General features: G+C 39.0%; 1 protein-coding gene across 1 annotated transcript in view; it reads left to right on the plus strand.

Moving 5' to 3' along the window:
* PATJ (PATJ crumbs cell polarity complex component) overlaps positions 1-20,226 on the plus strand; it is a 368,834-nt gene that overhangs the window by 296,030 nt on the left and 52,578 nt on the right. Inside the window, 2 exon segments of the mRNA XM_043575139.1 lie at positions 1,012-1,129; positions 5,506-5,639. Coding sequence (XP_043431074.1) covers positions 1,012-1,129; positions 5,506-5,639 — 252 coding nt within the window.

The following is a 20,226-nucleotide window of genomic DNA, read 5'->3' on the forward strand; positions in this document are numbered from 1 at the left end:
TCTTGAGGTATCATTATTCTGGAGCAGTTACCTTGATCCTATTTCTAGACCCCAGGGACAGCCTGGTGCTTCACTGCCTCCACCAGAATCTTCCAGCTGGGGATGGGTTCCCTGGCTAACTACAGATCAAGAAGGCAGGTCAGGTCACTACCTATATTTCTTAACTGCCTGTGAAGCAAGCATGGAATCCTTTTGGTTTTTCTTGGTTTTCTAATACTAATATTCATTGGAGGTCTTATCAACCCAAATCCAGAATGACAAGTTAATTTTCCGAAGCTCACGTAGCAAAGGTCTCCGTACCTTCACTGAATTACAAATTCATTTTCAACTGTGAATTTCCATGTCTTCAATTTTGCTCTTGTATATCCATTCATTGACTCATTCATTCATTCATCAAACATTTATTGAGGCTCTACTATGTTCCAGGCACTGGGAGTCAATGGTGAATAAGGTACAGGTCTTTGAGGTGAATTAAAATGTAATTGGTGTACCTGGCACTTAGTAAGCTTTCAGTGGATGCTTATTTCCTCTTCCTGACCCTCATGTTGCTCAGTTAAGCTGCCTAATGCATTTGACTATTGTGGATGTGTCCAGAAGAGATGGACAGTGTTGTATGCTCAGAACATCTGCAGCATAGATTGCTTTTCACCGGGCACAGCATAGGTATGTGCACTTCACATTGATTTCATCAGTAAGTAGAAATTGTAAAAATTTTTGTTCTGCTTACCAGCCCCAGCATCATATACAGACCACAATGATAAGTATTGTCAGCTTTTATCCTTCTTCCCTTCCTTGATCCATCCTTCATTGAAGCATTTTAGATGTAAGATTAAAATAGGGAGGCATGGGGGATGGGACACAAATCATCCTAACTCCCTCCCACTCTAAATTCTCAGAAGACATTATTGGAGTGCTGCCATTGTTTTGGTAACAACACACCAGTTTTAAAGTCTTGTCCTTTTGTTATCTTTCTCCTCTTTGACATGCATCTAATTTTCCTTTCTTTTGTAGGCTGTCAGCCAAATGAAACAGCAAAAATATTCGACGAAAGTTTCCTTCAGTTCACAAGAGATACCTTTAGCACCAGCTCCGTCATACCATTCAACAGATGCAGACTTCCCAGGCTATGGTATGATTCTTTCTGTGAGCAAAATTGAATTGACTCATCAGACATGAGAAAAGAGAAGGGATTGTGATGTCCTGAAAAGAGCACTGGACCAGGAGTCAGGAAGCCTGGCTTTCCACCCCTCCTATACTTTCTTAGCTTTGGGACTTGGACAGGTCACCATTTTCCTCATCTCTGTTTTTGGGATTGCCTAGTGCTTATTGAATATAAAAGTACTAGAACAAAAAAGGCCTTCAGTAAATACTGTTTGAATATGAGGCTTACAAATAAATTATTCTGTACTCTCTCCAAAAGAATGTGTTTAGTTCATGAGTAATACCTCTTAAAAATCATATTCAGTCAAATTGTTAGCCTTGCATATGTTGATATAAGTTATTTGAAGACTGTTAATTTTCAGTGCTTAAAGACAAGAGTATTCACTTTCTATCTTTGAATTCCTGGCATGAATTATGCTGACTGGCAGTTGAAAATAGAATTTCAAAATGAATAATGAGTATTTCTACTTTGTTTTTATATTATATAAGTCAGTTTTTTAAAAAGCCTATTTAAAACATTATGCTTACCAGTGGCAAAACACAACCCTGAATGAATTTAGCAAGCCTGACACCTTTATGGTATTAGTCTTTTACATGTTTTTCATAAACATTAACTCAATAAAAAATTTAGCAAGCCAGTATAATTCTGAAGTTGGATTTTTACTAAAATTCTTGATGAATGTGGTCAGCAAACTATGACCCGTGGGTCAAATTTGGCCCACCATCTGTTTTTGCATGGTCTCCAAAAATGGTTTTCATATTTTTAAAAGGTTGGAAAAGTCAAAAGACTATTTCATGAAAATCATCTGAAACCCAGACTTCAGTGTCCATAAATAAAATTTAAAATACTATGCTCATTTGTTTATCTGTTGTCTAAGGCTGCTTTCACACACTAAGGATAGAATTGAGTAGTTGCCACAGAGAATGCATGGCCTGTAAAGCTCAAAATACTTACTACGTGGCCTTTTACTGAGAAAGTAACCATAATTTACCAATTGAGTTTTTATTTTATTTTATTTTTATTTTTTAAAATTTACATCCAAATTAGCATATAGTGAAACAATGATTTCAGGAGTATATTCCTTAGTGTCCCTTACCCATTTAGCCCATCCCCCTTCCCACAACCCCTCCCGTTACCCTCAGTTTGTTCTCCATATTTATGAGTCTCTTCTCTTTTGCCCCCTCCCTGTCTTTATATTATTTTTGTTTCCCTTCTCTTATCTTCATCTGTTTTGTCTCTTAAAGTCCTCATATGAGTGAAGTCATATGATTTTTGTCTTTCTCTGACTGACTAATTTCACTTAGCATAATACCCTCCAGTTCCATCCACGTAGTTGCAAATGGCAAGATTTCATTCTTTTTGATTGCCGAGTAATACTCCATTGTATATATATACCACATCTTCTTTATCCATTCATCCATTGATGGACATTTGGGCTCTTTCCATACTTTGGCTATTGTTGAAGTGCTGCTATAAACATGGGGGTGCATGTGCCCCTTCGAAACAGCACACCTGTATCCCGTGGATAAATGCCTAGTAATACAATTGCTGGCTTGTAGGGTAGTTCTATTTTTAGTTTTTTGAGGAAACTTCATACTGTTTTCCAGAGTGGCTACACCAGCTTGCATTCCCAACCAATTGAGTTTTGATATGATGTATCACATATTTATATCTCAATAACAGAAATTAATCATCCTATAATTTAATCTGTGGAAATTCTACTCGTTCAGTCATTTCCTTACCAAACATTTATTGGGGGCCTGGTATGTCAGGCTTTGGGCCGGATTGTATGGGAGAAATACATACCAAGACTGACTCAGGACCAGCTAGAATGAGGCAAAAATGGAGGAAAAGAAGTGCCATCGCCAGCATCTCTGACTATGTATTCTCTCTCTTCTCATCCAAGAGGCTAAACTAGTCATTTACATAAGGACAAGAAACTTTGTAAAGCATTCATGAAATTATGCCACTATATTGTACATGGTTTTTATTGTAAATGAATGGAAAATGCAGTGTGAATTACATATGCTGCAAAAAGATCTGGAGTGAAATTAGGTTTATAATTTAATATTCTTCTAATAAGGCATTTGTTATTGAGGCTGCGTCACTAAATTTCTCACTCTTAACCAAGAGACCATTAGATTAACAAATTCCATGTGGTCAGAAAGAGTGACTGTATGAATGCTACATTATGCCAGCTGCTGGACCGGGCACCTTACACACATTGTTCATTTAATTCCTATTAGAAAGTGGCTCGTTACATGCATTTTTTCAGATGAGGAATGAGCCTCGGTTTCACCCACCTATTAATTTCCTTCCTGGGAACTTAAATCCGTGTCGCCACCACTCCAAAACCTGCTTTATTATTATTATTGCTTACAGCAGAACCCTCCACAGACTTACCTACAGCCTGTTCCCTTTTGTTTAATATCAGAGATTGGCAAACTTTTTCTGTAAGGAGCCAGATAGTAAATATTTAAGGCTTGTGGACCATATGGACTCTGTTGCAGCTACTCAACTCTGTTGTCATAGGGTGATAACATCCATAGACTGCAAGTAAATGAACAGGGCTATGTTCCAATATAACTTCATTTATGGACATTGAAATTTGAATTTCATGTAATTTTGACATGTCTTCAAAAAGATTTTTTTTTCATTTTTTTTTTCAACCTTTTGAAAATGTAAAAATCATTGTTACCCCGCAGACCCTTGCTTGTACAGATGTTTAATGAGCTTTCTGGATCCCAAGTTGGTCCCTGTGCATTAGCTGCAGCTGACCAGCAGGTGGGGCTCTTTATTATCAGCCCTTAACTAAATTCTACCACGTTGTAAGAATCAGTACTTGTGATGATTAAGCTTAGTTGTCAGAAAAGATGACATTCTCTGGAGGCTGTTATTTGTATAAGAATCTCTTGAAATTAACCTTTTGAATATTTTGATTTTTCAATTAGTTAGGATCAGTCATCTGGAAAATGCACATATGTAGAAGTTATGCCAGAGAAAGGGGTTGTATTAAACATCTTTTCCTAGCCAGTAAATTTTTTTTTTCTCTCAGTTTTTAGAGAAAATCTATTTTTTCTTCTTCTTTTTTTTTTAAACTTTAATTTTTTTTTTAACGTTTTATTTATTTTTGAGACAGGGAGAGACAGAGCATGAACAGGGGAGGGTCAGAGAGAGGGAGACACAGAATCTGAAACAGGCTCCAGGCTCTGAGCTGTCAGCACAGACCCCGATGCGGGGCTTGAACTCACGGACTACAAGATCATGACCTGAGCTGAAGTCGGCTGCTTAACCAACTGAGCCACCCAGGCGCCCAGAGAATCTCAATCTAAAAGCAATGATTTAAAAAAGTAAATGTTGGGGTGCCTGGCTGGCTCAGTTGGTAGAGCATGAGACTCTTGATCTCAGGGTTGTGAGTTCTACCCCACATTGGGAATAGATGTTACATTAGAAAGTTAAAAATGAAATCTTTAAACCAAATTAAAAGTAGATCTTTATAAAATAGAAATAACTCTTGTAACAAGTTTTTCAGTCATGGACCCAGTAATTAGTTCTTTTTTTTTTTTTTTAAGTTTATTTATTTTTCAGAGAGAGACAGAGAGAGACAGACAGAGAGAGACAGAGCCTGAGCAGAGGAGGGGCAGAGAGAGAGGGAGACACAGAATCTGAAACAGGCTCCAGGCTCCAAGCTGTCAGCACAGAGCCCGACAGGGGGGCTTGAACTCACAAACTGTGGGATCATGACCTGAGCCGAAGTTGGGCACCTAACTGACTGAGCCACCCAGGCGCCCCATCCCAGTAATTAATTCTTAAATGTGTTTGTGACACATTATTATTATTTTTTTTTTTTTACTATGTATGTATTTGGGGATCATTGTTCGGTAATTATTATTTTCAGCTAAATCATATTTTATTGATTAAATCCTTTATACATCTTAATTGGTGTGCTATGCTTTAATTGAAAGTAAGCACGAACTCTTAGTGTCTTAGAACTGTAACTCAGAATCTTCTATCATTCTAGTCTTTGTTTTCATTGTAACTTATGCCTATATGTACTTAATCATTTCGTCATTTTTCCATACCAGTTTTCATGGTATATATTAAGATTTTAAAAACTTCAAGTATAGTTAAATGATTGAGTAGGGGGTGGTTGTTTTAATCTCAGAAGCGTCAGGTTTCATCCCTTCCTGAATGGGCATTAAGGACCCAGCGTTTCCTTCATGGTGCTTAGCAGGAAAATAGCGAAATGACGAACACATGCAAACCCCGCGCTCCCCAAGTAACGAGTGTGCGCGCCGGACTACATCTCCTACTAGCCGGTCATTCTGTGTTCAATCCTCCAGGTGGTTTCCAGGCTCCTCTGTCAGTGGACCCTGCCACGTGTCCCATTGTTCCTGGCCAGGAAATGATTATAGAAATATCCAAGGGACGTTCAGGTCTTGGTCTCAGCATTGTGGGAGGAAAAGACACACCTTTGGTAAGTTCCTAGAAGTAAAGTGTATCTATACCGTTACAGAGTTAGTTGTGGAACCTTATTATGGCCTTTATCACTTCTATGGAAGACTTGGCTTTTTCATGGAATGAGAAGAAGCATAATTATAAATAGATATGCATGCATATTCTGGCCAGCCTTAAGTTTTTCTCAGTGTTTAATTTTCATCAGGATTTTCTCTGTCTAGGACATGGAGTATTTTTTTTTTTTTAAGTTTTATTTATTTTTGAGAGAGCACAAGCAGGGGAGAGGCAGAGAGAAAGGGAATCACAGAATCGGAAGCAGGCTCCAGGCTCTGAGCTGTCAGCACAGGGCCCAGTGCGGGGCTTGAACCCATAAACAGTGAGATCATGACCTGAGCAGAAGTCGGGAATTTAACCAACTGAACCACCCAGGTGCCCCTGGAGCATTTTTTCATAAATGCTTACTAGACCAACAGCATTATAGCAGCATTTAGACATATTATAACAAGATTATAACTGGGAACACCTGGAGTTAACTAGCTCAGCAGCCAGTTTTAGCTCTCTGCCTTTTCATGGAGTAAGATTTAAATACAGTTTAAAAATACAGCCTGGGGGGGCACCTGGGTGGTTTGCTTCGGCCCAGATCTTGTGTTTTGTGGGTTTGAGCCCTGCATTGGGCTCTGTGCTGACAGCTCAGGGCCTGGAGCCTGCTTCAGATTCTGTGTTTCCCTCTCTCCCTCTCTCCCTCTCCCTCTCTGCCCCTCCCCTGCTCGCATCTGTCTTTTTCTCACAAATAAATAGACACTAAAAAAAAAAAAAAAAATACAGCCTGGGGCCACCTGGGTGGCTCAGTCTTAGGTTAAGCTTAAGCGTCTGACTCTTGATTTCAGCTCAGGTCATGATCTCAGGGTTTGTGGCTTTGAGCCCTGCGTTGGGGTCTGCACTGACATCCCAGAGCCTGCTTGGGATTCTCTCTCTCTTCCCCTCTTTCTGCCCCTCCCCCCTAAACTAAATAAATAAAACTTAAAAAAAAAAACTTTAAAAATATAGCCTGAAAGTGCAACGTGGATGGAACTGGAAGGTATTATGCTAAGTGAAATAAGTCAGTCAGAGAAGACAGATACCATATGTTTTCACTCATATGTGGATCTTGGGAAACTTAACAGAAGACCATGGAGGAGGGAAAGGAGGAAAAGAAAAAGTTACAGAGAGGGAGGGAGGCAAACCATAAGAGACTCTTGGATACTGAGAACAAACTGAGGGTTATGGGAGGTGGGGGAGAGGGGAAAGTGGGTGATGGGCACTGAGGAGGGCACTTGTTGGGATGAGCACTGGGTGTTATATGGAAACCAATTTGTCAATAAATTATATTTTAAAAATAATAATAATAAATAAAAACCAGACTTGAAAATAATAATAATAATACATAAATAAAAGAACACTTATATCACTCCAAATAAATAAATAAATAAATAAATAAATAAATAAATAAATAAAAATATAACCTGGACCAAACCACTTGAATGGAAACTTATAAAGAAAAGGTTGCCGCTTTCCTCAATGACAAAAGCTGAAAAGATAGCATTCCAAGCCATATAATTAGAAATGTAGGAAAGTTCTGGGGTCTTAATATACTAAAGACATTGGAGTAGTATACAGAAACTACTGGTCAACCTTGAAGATTGGCTGTTTCTCCCTTCCAGGGCCTGTTTCCTCATTTGTCCAAAGAGATATTCGCAAATATTAAATAAGCCGAATTTGTATAAATCTGTATTTAAAACAAACGAGGGAAATCATATTTCAAGGAAATTTTGTAGTGAATTCTTTCATGAAGAAGTAACTCTCTGATTTGAGTTTTGTAGATATAAGTCTATACTGCTTAAAATAAGGCAGAACTAGATTTTCCATAGGAAATCAGAAGACTTACTTTAAATCGGCATGTTTTGCCCAGCTAAATGAGTTTGTTAACTGATTTTTTCTGTGGTTTTTTTTTTTTTTTTTTTTTTTTTTTGCTTTGTGTGGGTTGGTTAGAAAACCTGAGTAAGATGTGCCCATGCTGTACTTGGGACTTTACTATTGCGTACATTTGTGCTGTTGGCTGCTAGTTTGGAGGCTTCCAGTGCTCCTTTTCACCTGCTGCTTCTTGGATGTGAGGCTATTTGCCAAATACTATGTTCTGCTTCTCTTTGCCACCACAAGGCAGCCAAAAAAAAAAATCTTTAACAGCATTCTAAAGTTCATAATATATAGTTCTGCCTTTTGAGACTGTAAATCCCATTGTCCTTGGAAGGATAAGCACCACTTTAAAAATGAGAAATGGGGTGCAGCTTTTATTTTTCAACCTCAGGTACCTCATCCAAAGCTGTAAGTTAGACTCACTAGTTAATATATAGCCATGTCCGTTTTTGGTGAAGCTGAACAGCTGGGGGGTGGAAGGTGCTTTAACAAATAAAACCACTGTTTACCACAATGAAGATCTTTTGTTTCCTTCTAAATTTTGACATGGAATACACAGCCTAAGTAACATGCCAGGTCATATTATCCAGTCAGGTCATGGGATTGCATCCAGCCAGCAGGAAGTTAGCAAATAAAGATGAGAACGTATGAAAGGGAATTGCGGACAGTTTGACCCACTGTCAAAAGTACCTTTGCATTTGCCTTTACACATGTGATTATGTGATGCCTCCTTGAGCTCTGATGCAGGGAAAGAGCATGTTTTGCGTGCTGGTGACCCTTCTTAAGCATTTGCTCCAACCATCTCAGTTAGGGCTTCTGTGCTCTCTCTGTTGTGTGTCCAACAGATACTTTTACTATCTTTGGAGGAATGAAGCCTCTGGGACTTGGTCTTGACAACACACCAGTCCTATCTGCTGTAAATAATTGCTTCAGAACCAAGACAGATGGTTTCTGAGATCAGAGAGGGAGATCTCACTTGACACCCCAATGTGTTTGCAGCCCTTCCTCTAAAATAGGCCTTTTAAAACACCAAGACAATGGTGAGGGTGAGCCTCTTGGGAAGGTTTATGAGCACACCTGCACCCACTCCTCAATGACAAACTTCTGCCTCTGTTGTTTCAATCTGATGACGTGCTCCCAGGTCTGCTTTTGGTGAATATGGCTCTTGTATGATAGCCTGCATATGTTTGCTTAAAGGCTGCCCTCTTCTTAATGCCGAGGACATGAAGTTGAATGACATAACCCTGCCCTTATACATTTGTTCAAGTTGATCCTACTACCATCAGTGTTTATGGTCTAATATAAGGGACCAACCAGTGAAAAATCTTAATAAGGACCATTAAAATAGCTACTTTCTCTGGAAAGCATAAAAAAGTAGAACTGTAGTACACATTGTCTAGATATACTTAATATGGATTAGTTTTTGTATGTTTCTTATATGCCAGTATCTTAGTCTATTCAGGCTACTGTAATAAAATGCCACTGACTGATGGCTTATAAACAACAGAAATTTATTTTTCATAGTACTGGAGGCTGGAGGTGCAAGATCACAGAGTCAGACGAGAGCCCTCTTCTGGGTTGTAGACTTCTCGTATCCTCACATTGTGAAAGGAGCCTCTGGGGGAGTCTCTTTTAGAAGGGCACTAATTTCATCCATGAAGACTCTGCTCTTGTGACCTAATCAGCTCCAAAACAGCCCACCTCCTAATGCCATCACACTGGTCATTAGGGTTTCTACATATGAGTTTAGAGGCGCACACAACAAGGAGATCAGATAAGGTATAAAGTAGTATATTTACTTATATTTTTTATCTCCTTCCATCCATCTGCCACCCATGCTTTCATCCTGTGTCTTCCCCCACTGCCACCACTTATTTTGGTCTTGGAGTACTAGTTTTCATGAAATCTTGCAACTCAGAAGACACAGCATATTCTGCCAAATGAAAGACTGAGGTATGATGCTTGCCACATATGTTTTAAGCATCTCCCTGAATCTTTCAGTTCCCCCTTCTCTGAAATGTTTGCTTGTTGATGAGAAGTTTTACCTCTAGTGTCCCCAGAAGAAGTAAAATATAGTTTTCCAATGTCATTTTATTGGTGGTTATTCTATTATATCAGCCTTGGGAATTCTAGAGAAGAGAAAGAAAAACTTAAGAAACAAGTATTTTATCTCAGAGTATTGGCCAAGTTGAATCATTCTTGGGATTAAACAAATGAAGTGGAGAAAGAATGAAGAAAGCTTCCCCAGGACCCCTCACTCTGTGCATTTTCCTTTCTCTGGCTACCATTGCCAACGGTCCCACAGTGTAGACAATGTGTTATATCAAATCTAATAGTCTGAGAAATGATGCTGATTCTATGGCACCAGAATCCCAGATCTTTTCACTGCAGGGTCTTGGACAAGTGACTTAAACCGTTCTAGATTAAATCTGCTTCTCCATTTGTGTGAAAGTGGTGACAACAAAATCTACCTCTTATGGTTGATATGTGGATTAATTAAGATAAAGAATATAAGGCACTTTTCCCAGTACCTGTCTATACTGAGTTCAGTTATTAGTGATTATTATTAAACATTCATATTAAAGTATATCCTTAGTTCCCTTCATCTGTATGTCTTTGATATATTAGCTGCACACTGAGAAACATGACTTTGTTTCTGCATACTTAGATATTTATTTTTCAACACCAAACTCTTAAAAAGTGGTTTGGCACTGTTCTTAATATGTAATTAATGTGTTATCCTCTTATTTAATTCTCCCAACAACCCTATAGAAGTAGTGGTATTATCCCCATTTTACAGATGAGGAAACTGAGACTCAGATAAGTTAGGTAACTTCTCCAAGAACGTAATGCAGCAGGATTCTCCCACAGAGAATCATGACCCCAAGGCTTTTCTTTCCAGGAAGCAACTTTATTCCTGCCGGCACTGCCCAGTTGGGCTTGTACCTGAAGAACTGAGCCCTGAACACCACGTGGAGTAGTTTTTTATGTATTTTCTACTTCCTTGTCTCCCACATATGGTAACACACACAAACATGTAGTCTGATTAAGTGGTCTCATGTTACAAGGTCATGAGGGATGTTGCATGTACGCGCATAGCCAGGTTACCTTGAGGTTTTTTTGTTTTTGTTTTTTGTTTTTTTCCTTAGGGAGGGGACCCTACCACAATAATGCTAGCAGTTGGTCCAGTTGGAGTTTCATCAAGCTATCTGACTGCAAAGCCACACCACTGGGCTCCTTTTCTAGTGCTACGTCTATGTGTCATTGATTTCCACCTGTAAAAGGGGGTTGTTCATCTCACCCACCAGACCTTGAGTATCTTGAGAACAGACCTGTTTTATTGTATTTTGTACCTTTAGTACCACCATATAGAGCCTTGCACACTTAAAAATATGACTGTCTAGGGGCGCCTGGGTGGCGCAGTCGGTTAAGCGTCCGACTTCGGCCAGGTCACGATCTCGCGGTCCGTGAGTTCGAGCCCCGCGTCAGGCTCTGGGCTGATGGCTCAGAGCCTGGAGCCTGCTTCCGATTCTGTGTCTCCCTCTCTCTCTGCCCCTCCCCCGTTCATGCTCTGTCTCTCTCTGTCCCAAAAATAAATAATAAACGTTGAAAAAAAAATTAAAAAAAAAATATGACTGTCTAGACTCTGAGCCACTCCGAACTCCAGCCATGCTGGCCTCCTTCAGTTCCATTCAAGGCATTTGCACATGCTGTTAGATCTGTCTGGAGTGCTTCTCTGATCAGTTTTAGCTGTAGCTAGAGTATCCTGTTCATTTCTGGGTGTGATTATATCACAGTTGACAAGGACATTATTGAAACCACATCACTGTGAGGAAGAATTGAATCAAATGGAAAAGGGAAGATCAGAAGGGACAGTGACATGCAAACACGTAAGGTTATCTTTGTGTGGACGAAGGGTAGGAACAGTTCAAGTGCCTCCAAGCGGCTCAGTGAAAAACAGATTTCACATTTTCATAAGGAATAACTTTCTAGACCTCAGCTGGCCAAAGTTGGAGTGAACTACGTAGTGAGTGCCAAATCTCGAGAAATATTTTGACAAATGCAAGCAGCCACTTTGCGAGGACATTAGTGTTATTAGGCTTTCTCTTTTAATCAGACAGCAACGTGTTACATTGAGAAGTCTCTTTCTCAAGGGTATGGTAGGATAAGGAAATTCATTCTCTCTTTTCATTCCCATCTCACAGGTTTCTTAAAACTTCAGTCTTAAGTTTTTTTAACTAGAGAATAAGGCTTAATTACTGTTGAGTTTTGGTTTATGGAAACTAGTCATTATTACCACTTTTAGAAAGGTTAAGTTTATGAATATAAGCCCTAGTTGCTATACTTGTATGTTCCTCTGCATCTGGAGATAAGCTTGTCTCCTTACAAGAGGAAAACAATTAGCCTCGGGCATTTGGTTCCTCTTGATATTCCTGGTACCATCCCGTTGTAAATGAGGTCAGCGGATGCCCAGGATAGATTGTAAAATTGAGATGCTCTATTAATATTTAAAAGGCCTGGGAATATCAGACTCAAAATCTTATTTCTCTCCAAGTTTCAAATGTGTATTTTTTTCACCACCTGATTCAGTACCAATTTAAGTCAGTCTTATTAAATAGAAGTTCCATAGATAGAAGAGGTACATTAGCAAGAAGCATCAAGGTAGAAGGACTGTCACATTTGGATACTGTATGGTAAAGTCATCCATCTAGAAATTCAAGCGAAAAATATTTTTTTAGCTATCACCATATGTCTGACTCTGCAGTGACCTCATTTAACCCTGATTCACCATATTGCCTGCTATTGTTTAGCTGTTACTGCTTTTGACCATTTAAACTTAGGACTGTAGCAATTTAAACCACTATATATTTTTTTTAAGTAAGCAGAATAGAAAACTATTTTACATTTGATTAAGTGTTTTATTTTGCTATTCCCCTTCGAATGAACTTTGCACAGCCTGTTTCACGAGGAGTGTGGTTTGCTTTGGCGTGTAATCACCCAAAGCCAGGCTCCTTTTATCATTATTGCTTAAGTCATATATTTTTACACAAAACATCTTATTACCTTAGTTTTATTTTAAAATCAAAGCAGAGTTTGCAGAAAGTCTATGAATCACACTGAAAGAATGTTAACGAATAGTACCTCTGAATTTCCAGATTTGGGCATTTCTGATCTTAAAGAATATGACTGTAAGCAAAAATATTATGCAAGCTGAGTAAAGTTTAGGTAAATAAGGACCAGATGGAACTATAGGGACTTATAAAATATAATGCAAATATTATCCCATTTCCTTAAAATAAATCTATAGTTCAGTATGAAAAATTATATTCATATTGATGAATATCAACCTTTTGCAAAATCATTCTTGGCAAGGGAATTCCATTTCAAGTAAATATAAAACAGTTTCTTTTCTGAGTTTGAGAAGGGAAAGCTTTGCAGTCTTAAAATGTGAAACTTTTTATATATTCATTGCAATTCTTATATTAGCTGTTTTATTGCTGTGATTTTCATTCCACACTTTAGTTACCTATAGTGTGGAAGAGTTTGCAATCCCTGAGCTTGACTTTTAGCTTAAATAGTCCATTCCTTTAACACACACACACACACACACACACACACACACAGATTGGTGTTACTGCTTCCTGTATAACTGATCACTTAATCCATACTTTTAGTCAAAAGAGCCACTGGTATTGCTGATTTAATGCTTATTTATGTTGTCTATAGTTTATCACCCAAGAATATTTCAGTATTCCATAATGGTAGGTACTAAATGTTGTGATCCATTTTCTTTCTCTTAGAGTGTTTGGTAGGTACAAATCTTTACACCCTCCCCCAAACCTATTAGAATAGATGAATAAATTAGGATTAGGATATAAGGACTGGCTCTTGGTTCCTTTTGTAACAGAGTCTTATGGGGTTTGATTGGTGACTGTGTTCTGAGATTCTTAGAAAATCTAGGAGCACCTGGGTGTCTCAGTCCATTAATGCCTGACTGTTGGTTTCAGCTGGGGTCACAATCTCACGGTTCATGGATTCATGATTCATGGATTCATGTGTTGGGCTCTATGCTGGCAGCTCAAAGCCTACTTGGGATTCTCTCTCACCCTTTCTCTGCTCAAAATAAATAAACACTTTTTTTAAAAAAAGAAAATCTATGTAGCAAACTCTAATTTATTAGTGAGAGTATCCAGATTTTTTAAAGTGTAAGTTCTTTTGACTCTTACTTCCTTTTATAGCTATGGCTTCTTCAGGTTTTCTGAACAGAAACATTTATAATCAACCTATGAAGTTGGCAAACAAAACTATATCAGTTTGACAAAACTGTACTTCTTCTAAAGTAATCATCTTTTATTGTATCCACAGTGGGGAAAGTAGTATATTGAATGTACACTTGACTCTGAGATTCATCCAAATTATAAAATCAAAATGAGAAAAAAGTCATCTTCAAGTAAAGAAAATACAGTATTTGTTGACTACATTCTGCTTCAAGTCCTCTATGTTCTTATGAGATACTGAAAATAACCTCTTAACTTTTTGCTTCTCATGCATGAATCAATGAGGGTCTGCCAGATACCTTTTGCATCAAAGCACTGGGTTTGAAGGTGGGGAAGATGAGCATCTTTGCAACTTGTCTTGAATCATCTTTGCCTTCTACCTTTGTAATTGGTTCAAAAATATAAAAAGATCTACAAAACCACATGGAATGTAAGCATAATAACACATGCCCCAGCAAGACAAATGCATTAAGTTGTCCATCCTTGGGTTAAACAACGTACTGCCCCACTGTAACAAGGAAAGTAGAGAGCTGCCTTTGTTGACATGAGTCCTGCCATTCCTATTTAAGATAGCACATGTTTGCATTTCTACTTTTATCACCTTTTACATTAGGTTTCCCAGCATAATCTTTCTTGAAAAGAAGCAGTCAGGGAGCCCCCGGCTGGTTCAGTCAATAGAGCATGCGACTCTTGATCCTGGTGCTATGAGTTCAAATGTCTCGTTGGGTGTAGAGATTACTTAAAAATAATATCATCAGGGGGCCCCCTGGGTGGCTCAGCTGGTTAAGCGTCTAACTTAGGCTCAGTTTATGATCTCATGGTTCATGGGTTTGAGCCCTGCATTGGGCTATTGCGCTGACAGCTCGGAGCCTGGAGCCTGCTTCCGATTCTGTGTCTCCCTCTTTCTGCCCCTCCCCCACTCACTCTCTGTCTCTCTCTCTCTCTCTCTCTCTCAAAAATAAATAAAACATTTAAAAAAATAAAATTATTAGGGGCACGTGGGTGGCTCAGTTGGTTGAGTATCCGACCCTTGATCTTGGCTCAGGTCATAATCTCACAGTTTGTGAACTCGAGCCCCAAGCTGGGCTCTGTGCTAACAGCACAGAGCTTAGAATTCTGTCTCTCCCTCTCTTTTCCCTTCCCACTTGCTTTCTTACTCTCTCTCAAAATAAACTTAAAAAAAAAAAGCAATCACTTATATTCTCAGTTCACCATAATAATAGGAAAAATAGAAATTAAAAAATGGACTGAAATTGGTGTCATTCCTACTTAGAGTCATGAATTTTGACCACTGATCTATATTCCTTCCTTTATGTCCCAGATAGGCCCCCTTCAACCTTAGATATATATGTGTTGGGAACCTTCATTAGCAATTATTCAACATCTATTTGGCTGACAGTTTGCTTGACATTATATACATAATCTCATTTTGTCCTCAAACCCTAAAAGGAAGAATTTATTAGTTCCATTTTACAGAGACAGGAACACTAGCCCAGTGAGGCTAAATATCTTAATAGAAGTTATCACAAAGCTATGATAAGTGGCAGAGCTAAACTCTGAACACAGGTTTATGTGGCCATAGCCAGTATTCTTCCCACCATACGTTGCTGCCTTCCATTGTTTACAGGCTGGAAAATTCCTCTGCCAGACTTGATAGAGACTGTAGGAGATTAAAATTGATCATAAATTTTGTGCAGTTCCTTCCACTTTCCTTGAATTCGAGCTGGCCCATTGACTTGCTTTGATCAATAGTAGTGAAAGTGGCGTTGAGTAACTTCTAAGCCTTTAGCCTCAAGGTCTTGCAGCTTAGCTCTTGTTCTCCTGAAAGACTGCCACTTTGCAGACAAGCCTAGATCAGCCTCCTGGAGGATGGCACCCCATATGAAAGAGCACATGGGGGCAGAGGGGCCCAGTTATCTCGGCTGAGGCCCCAGCCAACCTGACTGCAAACTCTTGTGAGCCAAGCTGAGATAGCGTGGAGCAGAACTACCCCCTGAACCCAGCCCACACTGCCAGCCCACAGAATCATGAACAAACAAATGATTCATTTTTGTTTTAAGCCACTGAGGTTTTTTTATTAATTTTTTTAATGTTTTATTTTATTTTATTTTATTTTTGAGACAGAGACAGAGTGTGTGCAGGGAAGGGGCAGAGAGAGAGGGAGACACAGAATCCAAAGCAGGCTCCAGGCTTCTAGCTGTCAGCACAGAGTCCAACACAGGGCTTGAACTCATGAACCTCATGACCTGAGCCAAAGTTGGGCACTTAACTGACTGAGCCACCCAGGCACCCCTAAGCCACTAAATTTTGCAAAAGAAGACTAATACAGAGCCCAAGCCAAACCCTTATGTTTCTGATCTCTCACAGACTGTGAAAGTTGGGATTCTTGTGGTCTGCCATTTAGAAGGAGGTCCTACTATTTCTAGGCAGGACTTAAGTATCTGCATAAAACAGTGGCTTTCTCTGCTTTACTTTGTGCTGTATGAGTTCACAGAGGTCTAAAATTATAGACGTGGAATGACTCTAGAAACCATGTATTTTGACTCTGTGCTTTACTGATAAGTGTCCTGAACAAAGCAGTGCATGGAGAACCACTTGCAAAATTGGCCACCTGCAGAGCTGTGAGAAAAACTAACTCCTCTCGTTCCCAGTTCTGGGTCCTTCTTCTACACTTTCCTGCCCTCTTTTTTCAAAATCATGTTTGTTTTTTTTTAATGTTTATTTATTTTTGAGAGAGACAGAGTGTGACCGGGGAGGGGCAGAGAGAAAGGGAGACAGAATCCGGAGCAGGTTCCAGGCTCTGAGCTGTCAGCACAGAGCCTGACGCGAGGCTCGAATTCACACACTGCGAGATCATGACCTGAGCCGAAGTCAAACGCTTAACCAACTGAGCCACCCAGGTGCCCCTCAAAATCACATTCTAATTGAAATATAATAAGGAAGCTTGGTTTTTGAGGGTTTTGGTTTTTTTCCCAAAGAATTTGGCCACAAAGGATTTGGTACAGAAAAGCATCATGTTCTAAGACACTGATCCCTTTACTTCTATAAGTACAGTCTGGAGCCTATCAACTTTGTTCAAAGTGACATATTTTTTCACAGTTGTACCCCAACAGTTTTCTTTTTAACTCTCTAACTGCAATAGACATCACAAATCAGTAACTTAATACATCTACATCTGTTTCAAGGTAGAAGTGAACATAGTTTTGATTTGCACAGCATTGGACTGAGCATTTTACTACTCCCACTATATTATCACCCTTCATTGATTTGGCCTTCCTGCTGAGAAAGTCGTCTACTATATGGAAAGACAGGACTGTATGATTTCTGAACCGTGACAACCATAGAGGGGAACTCTATTAAATGATGTTTAAAAGGAGCATTATTCCTCTAAGACCATAGATCTGAACAATGGCTTCTTCCAGACAAAAACAATGCCCATTTTCCATATAATCTTTTTAATCCTTATTTTGGTCCTCATGGGTCTTTCTTATTAGCAGGGATTTTTCCCATAAAGCAAGGAAATACGACATGACACTCTTTGGGGATCACTGGTAATATGTTTTCCACCTAAGTGTGTAATTTAATGTGAAATTTTTCTGTAGCTAAAATGCCACCTAGGATTATTTTGAGGGCAGTGGGAACAGAGGTTTTATGAGTATAACAAAGATTGGGTTTAATTCTAGTGTGATCCAAATTAAGTATATCACACCTACAAATAGTAAAATTGAGCCATATATATATATATATATATATATATATATATATATATATATATATTCCTTTATAGTAATATCTACCACATAATTCTTTATCAAAGTTTTATTCTAAAATGCTTATTAGAACAATCCACTGAACATTTAGAAATGTAATCTATAAAATCTCATTCTATGGAAATAGTTCACCCACACAAGGGTGCTTATTGATATTGTTCAGTGCACAGGAGACCCTTAGTTAATTTTTCTAACACACGGCTTCTTTAAGTGTTATGAGCCTACTGTGGCAATGATAAAATTGCCTTTTGCTGAACGATTGGTATGTTTATGAGTTACTTTATCTACTTGTTGGTAGCCTGAACAGTAAAGAATATGGTAATGGATGGGCTGAAATGTCTGATGACATTGACTCTAAGGATACATTAGTACGTGTTATGAAATTCTTTTCCAGCAATGCAGTGTTTAAATCCCCCTGGAGGAGTTTGTGATTTTTGTGGGGCTCAATGACAATTAAGTCCCGTGTACTTGGCTCCTTTAAATTGCCCTTTGAACTAAAGTAAATTCTTTAGAAATTCACATGGATTTAATATCCATTTGTGATGGTATGTGGGTTGTGTGCCACTAATATTTTGCCATCAGAAGCTTGGGTGGGATTTTAAAAAAAGGAAGAATGAAGCTTGATTGGGTACGTAAGATTATGACATACCCTACCAGCCTCTTTCTGGGTCATTTTGATGTATCTTTCTATCTCCAACCAATTTCTTGGTAATCATTTAGCAAACATGTACTCAGTGCCTACCCTGGGCTCAGCACCAGGATACAAAGAAGAGTTGGAAGCAGCCTCCAGTATGGAAGAGTTCCACCAAGACTAGGAGGTGACATAGGACCTAGATCCATGAAAAAGCTATTGTGATACTAATAAGTTCAATAATACAAGGGGATAGAGCAGTGACCCACAGGAAGGTTGATCAACCTTGTTAGGGGAAAAGAGTCAGAGAAAGTTTCATAGAAGAGGTGGCATTTGGCTGGCTCAAGTAGAATTTCATGAGAAAAGGGGGCAGCAGATAAAAGAGACCATGACCTTCAAGCCTTTGGTGCCTTTGTACTTTCCAAATATACATGTATAGACTCTCTATATCAACGTACACAAGAAACTGAAGGTGTCTGGGTGGCTCAGTCAGTTAAGCATCTGACTCTTGATTTCAGCTCAGGTCATGATCTCATGGTCATGGGATCAAGCCCCACATCAGGCTCTGCACTGACAGCGTGGAGCCTGCTTGGGATTCTCTCCCTCCCTCTCTCTCTGCCCCTCCCCTGCTCGTGTTCTCTCTCTCTCTCTAAATAAACTTTTTTTTAAAAAAGCACAGGAAACTTAATAGTATTTGTCTCCAGTTAGGGATAGATGGTGGCTGAGAGACAGGTGCAGAGAGAAAATTTTCAATGTATATTATTTTGAGAGTAATACCATGTGTACGTATTTTATCTGTATTTAAAAACAAATATGTATTCTTTGAAGAATGGAGATATTAAAACAGTGGTTCCTTAAACAGTATGTTAAATTTGCGAGCCAGCTACTTCTTCCTGGGTGTCTGTTTTTTAATGTTATCCCTAATTAGTGGAATGAAGAAATTTTCCTCAAGTTAAATGTGTTTCAGACATAGACTGATGAGAGAAAAGCTTTTTCTTAGTGTTTTATTTTTATTTTTATTTTCGAGAGAGAGAGAGTGAGCAAGTGGGGAGGGGGGCAGGAGAGAGGGAGGCACAGAATCTGAAACAGGCTCCAGGCTCTAAGCTGTCAGCACAGAGCCCGATGCAGGGCTCAAACCCATGAACTATGAGATCATGACCTGAAGTCAGACGCTTAACCAACTAAGTCACCCAGGTGCCTCAAGAGAGAAGTTTATAAGCAGAGGACTTTTCCTACATCTCCCAAATCCTGCCTAACCCTTCTGATTAAGGAAAACCCATATCTGAGAGATTCTTTAATTGATCAGATTCTTCCCTGGATCCAGAGTTGGCAAGTCAAATGAGTGATTTAGAGTGTCCAACGGAAAATTGTTGGTCTTGTCTCAAGCAGTAAATAAGACGATGTTACTTAAATTTCTGTTGTCACAGTGAAAATCACAATTACCAAGAGGAAATTAGTTTTTGATTATATGTCAGTCTTGGTCATCTGTAAATGGTTCTTAAGTCTGCCATTAATTAGGAGAAATTAATCTGGGTTGTTTTGGACTGAAAAGATTTTTATTGTTTTATTTTTGTTTAGTTTTAGTTTAGTTTAGTTTAGAGCATGAGAGGGGTAGAGGGAGAGAATCTTAAGCAGGCTCCACACCCAGTGTAGAGCCCTGATGCTGGGCTCAATCCCAAGCCATGGGATTGAGCCAAAATCCCAAGCCATGACTTGAGCCAAAATCAAGACTTGGATGCTCAACCCACTGAGCCATCCAGACGCCCTGAACAACTTTATTTTAAACATGAATGCATCACTTGTATATAATTTTCTTTTATATCTGCTCCTGTAGAAAAAAAATCATTCATTGAATAATATGGGTGCATAGAAAGAAGATGGAAAAAATGAAGGAAAGAGACAAGAACAACAAATGGAATTAAGAGAGAGCTAGGGGCACCTGGGTGGCTCAGTCAGTTGAGGGTCCAACTTCCG

Source organism: Prionailurus bengalensis, chromosome C1 (assembly GCF_016509475.1).
Source record: "Prionailurus bengalensis isolate Pbe53 chromosome C1, Fcat_Pben_1.1_paternal_pri, whole genome shotgun sequence".
NCBI lineage: Eukaryota > Metazoa > Chordata > Mammalia > Carnivora > Felidae > Prionailurus > Prionailurus bengalensis.